The 9832-nt window shown below is 52.4% G+C and overlaps 2 protein-coding genes across 2 annotated transcripts in view; one reads left to right on the top strand and one right to left on the bottom strand.

The window, feature by feature from the left end:
- The window catches only part of POLR2C (polymerase (RNA) II (DNA directed) polypeptide C, 33kDa), a gene marked incomplete at its 5' end in the record, with an annotated part of 7404 nt that extends 1262 nt beyond the window's left edge, over positions 1-6142 (top strand). Inside the window, 4 exons of the mRNA XM_009073940.1 lie at positions 943-994; positions 1400-1568; positions 4925-4999; positions 5631-6142. Coding sequence (XP_009072188.1) covers positions 943-994; positions 1400-1568; positions 4925-4999; positions 5631-5775 — 441 coding nt within the window. The remainder of the gene's footprint in view (positions 1-942; positions 995-1399; positions 1569-4924; positions 5000-5630) is intronic.
- Positions 6143-8735: 2593 nt separating this feature from the next.
- DOK4 (docking protein 4) lies at positions 8736-9804 on the bottom strand (the record flags this gene model as incomplete). Its single annotated transcript, XM_009073938.1, has 4 exons — positions 8736-8860; positions 8957-9080; positions 9171-9309; positions 9611-9804. Coding segments are annotated over 4 exons (582 nt in total), but the record flags the coding sequence as incomplete, so codon positions are not given.
- Positions 9805-9832: the final 28 nt, after the last annotated feature.

Here is a 9832-nt window from a genome sequence, read left to right as displayed (position 1 = left end):
AGGCTGGGATAGCAGACGTGGGATGTGGACAAAACAAGGCCTTTGAGCATGTTTCACATTGCCTAAAGCTCCACTTAAACCATAGTGGGAGAGGAAGCTGGAATACCTGCAGAAGCAGAGTGTGTGCCAGTGCCCTCCACATCTTTCTGTGTTGTCCTTCACTTGCCCTCTGGTAGTGTGCAAAGCAGCATGGCCTTGTTAAAGTTTTATCCTGCACCCCGCATCCCAAACTCTTGGACTACTTTAGTGTTGCCCCTCCATCTCACCTCAAACACTCTTGAGTGTGTGCTCTTAACGTCCTGCTTCTGTGTCACTGTGTTCTGTCCATGTGCTGCTGGGGCTTGGACAAGCTTAGCCCTTGGCCACAGCCTGAGGCCTCTGGATTGCTAGTTCTTGACTCTCAGCATAGCAAGGTGTGAGGAGCCCAGGCCAGAGCACTGCTGCCAAGCAGCTCATGCTCAGTCAACTTGGGTTGGTGGAGCCAAAGTGGAACAGATGCAAAGGGACTTAGGGAGAATGTTTTAATACGCTATTGAGGCTGCGTCCAGATGTCACCACAACCTGGAGGCTGCTCCTGCTGCCTGGTGACAGTGTCTGCCTGGTTAAAGCCCAGTTGTCTCTAACTTGCTTTGGCTGAGGTGCTGTGGGTGCTGTGTGCCACCTACAGCAGTTGTGGGAGTGACTTTAGGAACCAAGCAGATGTGCTGGGCTGGGCTGGAGTGTGCTCCATCCTGTGGGGAGACATTTCTCCCCTTGGTGTGAGTAAGATCACATGCCTGGCTTCAGCTGCCTGAATTGTCCCAAATTCTCTTAAACAGTGTTGCTGTAGTCACTCTAGAGGGGTTCTTCACAATCTCTAACTTTTGTAGGCAGCTGCTCTTTGATGTAGAGACAAAATCTGATCTTGCCATTAATTTACTTGTTATGGTTCTGCTGCTGCAGGTGACATCTCGGAGCAGAGACAACGACCCCAATGACTATGTGGAGCAGGATGGTAAGTGGTGAGTCACTGGGAATAAGAGCTGGAGGAGGAAATTAACTTTTCTTTCAGACTCTTGAACTCATTCTTCCCTTACTAGCTGTGTAACCATAAGGCAGCTGTAAATCTGGCAGTTCAGAGCCACCAGTGTCACTGCATCAGTGGGGTAGCATTTTGTCTTAATGCCACTTACAGGTTGTCCCCAGAACTAAAGTCCTGTGTCAGAGGTTGCTTTTGTCTCTCCTTGTAAGAGCTTAGAGACAGCAAAGATGCAAAATGATGTGCTGTCTGCTATTCCTTGGGGGCCTGTGCAACTCCTTCGTACTTTGCTGCTCTGGGGACACAGGCCAACCCTACTAAGAATCCAAGTGAGCCAATTTCTCCTCTGCAGCTTTCTCAAACTGGCATGTGCTTTTCCAGACATCCTCATTGTGAAGCTGCGGAAGGGCCAGGAGCTGAGGCTGAGAGCCTATGCCAAGAAGGGCTTTGGCAAGGAACATGCCAAGTGGAACCCCACGGCAGGCGTAGCCTTCGAGTATGACCCAGACAACGCACTGAGGCACACTGTGTACCCCAAACCAGAGGAGTGGTATGTCCTAGTGTCTGTCTGGAGGGACTGGAAAAGATTTTCCAGCAGGCAACAACTTATGTTTCTGTCCTGGGGATAAATTGGGTCAGTACCTGATGGTGAGTGTGCCTGTTGCTTCCCCTTGCACAGACTCTGCTCCTGTGTTAGAGTACCAAGGCCAGTCACTTGTTTGCAGCTGCATACAAGGTGAACTGGTTTGTGGACACCTCTTGTCCTCCCTCATGTCTGAGCACAGCTGATTTGCTTTGTTTTTGTGCTCTTTTTCATCACATTGTTGGTTTTTTCCTTCCTTGTGCAAGTGGTGTGTAGGTCAGGGTAAGGTCTGAGGAAGGAATAGATCCATGTGAGGTGCTGCTATGAGAGCAAAGAGTGGAAGGTTGGGTTGCAAGACTGGCTTTGCAGCCTCTTTTGTTTGAGGAAGCTCAGTATGGCTTTGATTGCACCCATACATCTCGTCAATGCTGGAGCCTGAGCTCTGGCAGCAGAGTTTTCAACTCTGGTCCTTTCCTCTCCTCTGACATACCATTCAGCACCAGTAGCATTCTGCTTCTCATCTTAAAGTGATGTGATTTTCCTTTTGGAAAGCTGCTGCCCTGCTTTGGCCTGGGTGAGAATTATCTAGCAGCACTTTGCCATGGGTGGATACCGGAGCTGCTCCTGGCTCTGCATCCCAGTGACCTCATCCTGTCATTGAGCACACACTGGAGCCAGCAGCAGAGCAAGGAATCAGGTGCTTTAGCCAAGGCAGGCTGAGAGCAGGGACTGGAGGTGGATATGCTGCCACAATGGCGAGACAGCAGCCCAAGGTCAGGAAGACCTGGGTACAGGAGCAGGATTCGGTGCAGGGATGGCAGAAGCTGGAGTTGAGCGAGCAGGAATAATGCCTGAGTGGAGCCGCAGCTGGAGGGGAGTCTGAGCAGCAGGAGAGGCTCAGAGGGTTTTCCTCCTGGCACTGCCAGACCCTTGCATGGCCTCATGCCGTCCCCTGCTAAATTAGGTGTCCATAAATGAGCTTTCCAGAGGTGCTGTTAGCCCTGGGTCCACACCTCAGCCGACTGCCAGCAGCTTTCTGCTCGGGAGCTGTCATGGAGATCCTGCACAGCTCAGTTTGCACTTGGGAGATTTGAGAAGCCTTTTGTCACCAACGGTGGAGGTGCAAGTGAATCCATAACACGCATGAAATGGGATAGAATCTGCCCACAGCCATCCCAGCCCTGTTTTATGGATGGAGGGAGAGAACTCTGCCTGGCTTTTATGAGCTCTGTAGGAGGTGTTCATGGACTCAGTTCAATCAGTCCGGGTGGAATGGGATGTACCAGGTGTTCAGCTCCTTCAGCACCTCGTCAGGGCACTGCTCAGGGATCTGCAATAGGAACCAGGCTGGCTGGTAGTTCTGGAAATCTGGAAATAGGCATTTTCCTTGGCGTTGATGATCTGTACACATGGACTGAAGCAGCACTTTGGGAACTGCCAGCTGCAGACCAGGCTGCAGCAGGGAAAGTCCACGAGAGGCTGGTTGTGCTGAGGTGGCACAGACCCTGGGAGGATGCTGCTCAACAGTTTTCTGGTCAGGAGTATGTCACAGGTGTTGATGTACTGACCTGCCCTTTGTTTTGGGGGTGGAACTGAATAGTTTTGAAGTTTCCAAATTATTTATGGCAGATATATTGCCCCAAGTTTTATTTTAGTTGATAGAGTGATAGATCAGATGCTTGAGAAGCAAGAACGTATAGATGATGTGGAATTTCACATTGGGGTTCGAATTCATTTGTTGCTTCATTTTGGTGCTGTAAAAATTCCCTGGCTTAATTTCTTCAGTGCTGGATTGTAAGTCTGTGATGCTGATGAAGTGACAGGTTTGGAATGCTGCTTTGAGTGGACAGTCAGAGGCCAGGCAGGCTGAGGTATCATTGGCTTTGCTGCCTTTTCATATGGGGAATGTCACAGTGTGACTTCTGGGAAGTGTGAGCTTCTGGAGATGTTGGTGTCAGGGAGAACAGGCCCAGCTGTGTGGCTGAGCTCATGTACCTCACCAGTGCAGAGGTTTCCTGGCTGGGTGGCCCAAGGCAGTTGCTAATGGGGATTCCTTTGTGCAGTGGTAGGCTGGGCTGTATCTTCAGGAACTTGATGTGGTATACAACAGGCTTAGTATCTGAAAACAATTTTTGAGAAGTTCTTGACAAAATATATGTAAAATTTGGAAAAATCCCAGAGGGAGATTGACATTGGAGCTGACAGTTCCTTGATGATACATCTGTCTTTCCAAATTCATCTGAATCCCCATGAAGATAATACAGAGCCAAAGCCACCTGCTATGATTTTTGTCTTAGTTTTTCATGCTAGTTGTCTTTTGAGGCTACTGGCAGAGCACTGGCATGCAGTTGCACTCTCCAAACAGCTGTTGTGGTGGTAGAAACATCTGCACTGTTTCAGTGATTCTGCATATATCATGAAGTCCCACCTCCCTCAACACCTTGCCTCTCTCAGTGGTTTGTACAGGCAGAGGTTTGTTTGAGAAGTGCAGTTTTATTTCAGGCAGCTGATGATATGGTGCTGGGATCAGCCTTTCTGGGCATTGCTGGGGCACAGGAAGGCTTGCAGAAGACTTCGGTGGGCACAGAATTTTCTGTGCTGGCTTCTCAGACAGCTAAAGGCTTTGGGTATTCTTACATGGATTAAGTGCTTCCACACACTCTCTCTGGTATGATGCTCTATAAGCTAAGCAATGCAGTGGGTAGAAAGATGTGTTGGCCTAGGTAGTGCATTGGTATTGCAGTTGTTTTGGTAGAGGAGTGGAGGTGCAGGATGTCAGGATGGAGCTCACTGATGCAGCTGATGTCTGAGGGACAGGGAATGTTTTCCTGCTGCATTCAACCCAACTGTGCCTTCCCTTCTCAGCTGTGCTACACAGGCTGAGCGCTGGAGTGCTCCAGGGTTTTCCTGGCCCAGTGGAAAGTACAAAGAAAAGATAACACAAGGTCCATTACTCCGTGAAAGCATCCAGGCTCTGTAAACCCAGGGCACTGACATATCTCCACTGTAAGCACCTGCCAGCCTGTGCTGGTGTAGGCAGATGGAGCCACAGTAGCCCCTGCTCAGGGCTTGCTGAGTTTGAGCAGAGCAGGGCTGATCCTCTTCCTCCAGCACTGCTGGGTGACTCTATGGCATTATTGAGGGCCAGAAAGGGCAAGGACTGACCTTTTTTCTGTGACTTGATGTTTGACCACCCCTTTGCATGCTGGGTGTGAGCCCCAATGTTTGCTCTCTGGGGCCAGACTGACTGCCTGGGCTCTGTGGGGCCAGGCTAGAGCACACAGTGTGTGCTAACTTCTCTTTCTTCTGCTGTCTGATTCCAGGCCCAAGAGTGAGTACTCGGAGATCGATGAGGAGGATGCTCAGGCTCCCTATGACCCCAATGGGAAGCCAGAGAGGTAGGAAGCTGAATGCACTGCCACAGCTGGAAGATGGGGTGACTAACTGGGTGCATCTCATCGGCTCTTATTAGTACAAGAGTGTCTACTCTGCACTGAAGTTGCCAGCCCAGAGAGCTGATGTTCCCTGAAAAGCAGGGCAGAAGTTGGAGTTAACTGGTGATATGCCCTGATCTGGCAGGTTTTCCCCTCTGGGACACACTAGACAGCTCTCCTGAGTTCATGTTACCAGGTAGGGCAGTGCACACTCGGTGAAGTGTGAGGCCTGCAGGGGAAAATGGCTTAGGGTATTTATTCACCCATGTGCATGTCTCATGCTCTGGTTGCTGGTGTTATTTGCACTGCAGAAGTGCCTCAGCCAGCCTTACTCCCTGGCTCCGTGCTGGCTTGCAGGTCATGGTGCCAAACAGAAAATCTCAGAAGTGCTCTTGCAGCCTATGAAATTGCAGCTGTTGGTGTGACAGTAGTAGAGGAGCAGCACTAACTGTTGGCCTGGTTAGGAGGTGGATGATGCTGGTGGTTGGGATTCCAGCAGAATGGTGGGTAGGGGTGAGCTGGAACTATGTGCACTCTGGGTTTGCACCTCCTTGCACAGCAGATGGTAACTTAACCCTCTGACTTGTAACCTCAGGTTTTATTACAATGTGGAGTCCTGTGGTTCTCTGCGCCCGGAGACCATCGTTCTCTCTGCACTCTCTGGCTTGAAGAAGAAACTGAGCGACCTCCAGACCCAGCTGAGCCATGAGATCCAGAGTGATGTCCTCACTATAAACTGAGGTGGCCCCTTGCAAGAGATTGCTGAGGTGTGAGTGGTGCAGTAGGTCATTGCCTCTGCCCAGCCGTGATCTGGGCTGAGGCTTTTACCTTCCCAGCTCCCTCAGCCTTTCCTGGCCCAGCTCTGCTGGTTGGTGCCGCCTCTTTCCTGCCCCTCCTCAGAGAAAGCCATCCGGATGTGTAAAGCAGGAAGGGAATCAATCAGTGAGCATCTTCACTGGGACAGGCTTTGTCTCTTAAGTGATCCCGGAGTTCTAGACCAGAGTTTTGGATTCTGGCCATGTGCGTTTGGGAAGTATGTACCTTTGTTACACAATCCTACTTTACTTGTATGTCCATTCCTTACTGTGCTGAATAAAGCCTTACCCCTACATTTTCTGTCATCCCTGAAAACTCAGCCAGGGCTGCAGGAGGAGATGTCACATCACTTCCTTCTCTCGAATAGACATTAACTTAATGAGATCTGCTTTGGAGGGAGCATTGCTTGCTGGTGCTGATTGCTGCTCGTGACATTATCTCCTGACGAGAGATCCACCCCTCCTGCAGGCAGCCTGTATGTAGTTCACTGATCTAGCACTGTGTTTACAGCAGATGTTTGAGGTTGGGGTGAGCAAGATGCTGCAGAAGGCAGTGCTGCAGGGGAGCCCAGCTGGGCCAGGCAGGCATAACTGTACTTACAGACTCCTGTGGAGCAGGCTCCACCCGTGTGCTGTATAACCTTTCTGTGAGAGCTTGAGGAAGGGATCTGTCATTGACAGCCCCTGGATGACACCGGGCACTGGCTGAAAGGCTCCTGCAGTGGCCTGGGTCCCTTCTCTGTCAGTGCCCAGTGTGGCTTGGGATGAGCTGCTTGGTGGTGCTTTCCTGGAGACACCTGCTGCTTCCATACTGTGGTGGCTGGGAGGGAGGGGAAGTGTGCCCTTGCACTCATCCTGGTGTGAACATGGGGCTTGGGGATGGCTCAGGAAGTGGCAACAGGGGTCATGCTCAGCTGCAGAGAGCAGCCTGTGTCAACACTGCCCCTCCAGAAAAGCTGCTGCAGCCAGGCTGCTGCTTCCATGTCCTTGCCGTGGCAGAGCCAGCTGTGGCATGGCTCTCTGTGTCCCTGTCCCTGGAGGGAGTGCTGCCCCAGCTGGCATGGCTGTCTCACTTTGAGACCAGCACTGCCAGACAGTCATGGCATGGATAACTTACCTGGCAGAACTCTGAGAGAGCTGGGAGATAGCATGGGTTGAAACTCCTTTGCCTGGACTTTTGGAACTACCACTGCCCTGGCACATCCCCAGAGCCATGGGTGATGGGAGGTGAGGGGTGACAGCAAGGTGCTGGCATCCTGTTTCACTCAGGGTTGTTTGATGGAGAGTGGCAACTCGCTCCACCCTTGTCCCAGCAGTTTTAAGGCTTCACTTGAAATGTCCTGACCATAGCTGGAGGCAGAACAAAGCCCTGAGCCAAGCACTCTGCCAGGAGCCTCAGGAAATCTCCCCCCATCAGCATTTTTCTCTCTGGCAGGCACTTACTCCCACTTGCGCTTCCCGAGCGTGCTTGGATGGAACAGACAAACAGGAAGGGTGGATGTGGATAAGGGTTGTTTATTCATTGAGCAACTCCTTAAAAAACAGAAAACCCAAACATTTTTGGTAACAAATGTTAAATCTTTTCCAGATGAGGTGTGTAGCCATGAAAAGAGAGTGAGTTACACCTCTCACCCAGGACAGGACGCGGTGCTGGGGACCAAAGAGCCTCTCCACGCCCGTCCATGCTGTGGGGAGCAGCCCTTCTCTATCCTGCCATCCTCCCAGCCTCAGCCACAAGCTACACCAACCCAAGACACAGTATTTACAGACCACAGGTTCCCACATCACGACACTCCCCATGCCCAACACATGGACTTGGAGCTTTAAAGGGCAGAAATAAAACCACCAACCATCCAACCCAGACCAAAAGAAGACTCCAAAGAAACAACAAGGTTTGCACAGCAATAAAAAGATAGCCCTTCTAAAGGAGGTCAATAAATAGGAGAACTAGAAAAAAATCAATTGCTTTTTGAGTTCAGCACATAAAGCCCAGCACCCCCCCTGGGTGAGGGCTTTCACCCAGTGGGTGAAAGGGGAGCAAGGGTGATGGGAATGCACAGAGGAATGTGACTCTCCCCATGTTGGCATGGGCTTCTCTGCCCTGGGACTTCTTAGATCCACAAAGCTGCCCCTCGAGGGACAGATGCTACTGGCCAAAACTGGTCCTGGGGTTGCCCACCAGCAGATAAACCAGGGACACGGCAGGAGGGATGGCTGCAGGTAGAGGAGTGAGGAATGCTGGAGTGGGGGAAACTCGGGAGCTTAGCTCTGCCTGGCCACTCACCGCAGCTGACCCCCCTGGAAGGAAAACCAGTTTCTCCTGAGACATCTCAATTCTACAGCGAGTGTTTAAATAGCTTGAAGAAGTGCAAATATCGGCTCAGGGGTGGCAGGGTGTCCCCAGGAGCACCCCAGTCTTCACAGGGCAAGAGGGATCCTGCACCATCAGCCTGGCACAGCTGCATCCTCTGGTGCTGCTCCATGCCCGTGGCAGGGTGATGCTCTAGCCTTCCTGCCTCGCAGAAAACACTCCAAATTTCTTGACACCCCCCACCTCTCTTCCCCTCCCAGCTGGATCCCCAAGAGTCAGAAACCTCTATCTGCCCGAGGGCTCTTCAACAGCCACCACATTTGCATTCATGTGAGAAGAAAATATCTCTTACAATATGGATATTCAATATATATTTGAAGTCATTTGAGGCTGAGCCAGCCGTTGCCTCCACTAATGCCAGGCCAGGGCACGAGCCAGCGCCTGCTCCTTAAGGTCTTGGCACGGAGGTACCCCAACTTGGTCTCCTGGGGACTCGGAGGGGCAGCTGCCTGTGCCCTTGCTGCCCCTTGGGGAAGAAAAAGGGGACCTCTGCCACAGTCCCCCCCTCACTGGCTCATGGGGACGATGTAGTCTCCCTGCCTTCAGGCTTGTCACTTTTGGAGGACTTTGGCTTCAGCAAGATGAACCTGTTGAGGAGGTCAGTGTCCGAGCTGGCCTGGGCACCTGCGTATGCCTCTCCTGGGGACAAAGCAGAAGGTGGGCTCACTTGGTGAGGAGAGCCCTGGGGTTGGAGGAGCAGCAACTCCTTGGGGTGGGGTGGATAGGGACACTCACCAGCATAGCTGGAGGACTCGGCCATGTTCTGGGAGCCAGTGATGTGGTGCCAGTAGGCGCTGCGGGGCAGCATGGTGGTGGGGGTGCAGGGGTAGGAGAAGTGCTCAGTGCCCTTGTTCAGCAGCTGTGGTGGATGAGAGGGGGGAGGCAGATGACACAGGGCACCCCAAGCCTCCCCCAGCTGTGTCCCCACCCAGGGTGGGCTGGAGCTCACCCTGACATTCTTCTCCATCTCCAGCAGGACCCTCTTGTGCTGCTCAGCGATGGCCAACGTGGCACTGTGCACACGCTGGTAGATCTGCTCTCCCTCCTGTGTCTGGAAGGTGTAGAGACCTTCTCCTGCATCACACATCCTGTGGGGACAAGGCATGGGATGTCACTGGGTCCTCAAGCTAAGGGATGATCAACAACCCCCTCCAGATGGCAGCTGGCCTATCTTCCCACGCTGTTAGAGCAGCCTCTATGTTCTCTCCATGGTGTTGAGCTAGGACCAGAACCAGCTCAAACTCTCCTTGCCACAGGGCACCCTATGTGGCCATCACCCTCAGCCTCAGGCTTGCCCTCTGGTGATGGCAGCAGTGCCACCTTCTGAAGCACTGAGCTAGATGAAGGCACCCAGCAGTGACCCCTGTCCCGGCAGGGGTGACATCTCACCGTCCAGCCTCGAAGGTGAAGCGCGTGGCATCGCGGCCGTAGCGGCGCAGGGAGCAGAGGGGCCAGGAGACCAGCTTCACCCGGGGGTTGTGCGTATCCCAGAGGTAGATGTTTTCGTGGGTGATCTGCAGCTTGCACTCGCCGTAAACGTCCAGGTTGGGGCAGGGGAGAAGGAACACGTTGAACCGGTCTGGAGAGGGGAAAAAACCCAGAGGATAAAAT

This window comes from Acanthisitta chloris, unplaced genomic scaffold, assembly GCF_000695815.1.
Source record: "Acanthisitta chloris isolate BGI_N310 unplaced genomic scaffold, ASM69581v1 scaffold12914, whole genome shotgun sequence".
In the NCBI taxonomy this organism is placed as follows: Eukaryota; Metazoa; Chordata; class Aves; order Passeriformes; family Acanthisittidae; genus Acanthisitta; species Acanthisitta chloris.
The sequence above is the reverse complement of the archived record's forward strand: the minus strand, read 5'-3'. Positions and strand labels throughout refer to the sequence as shown.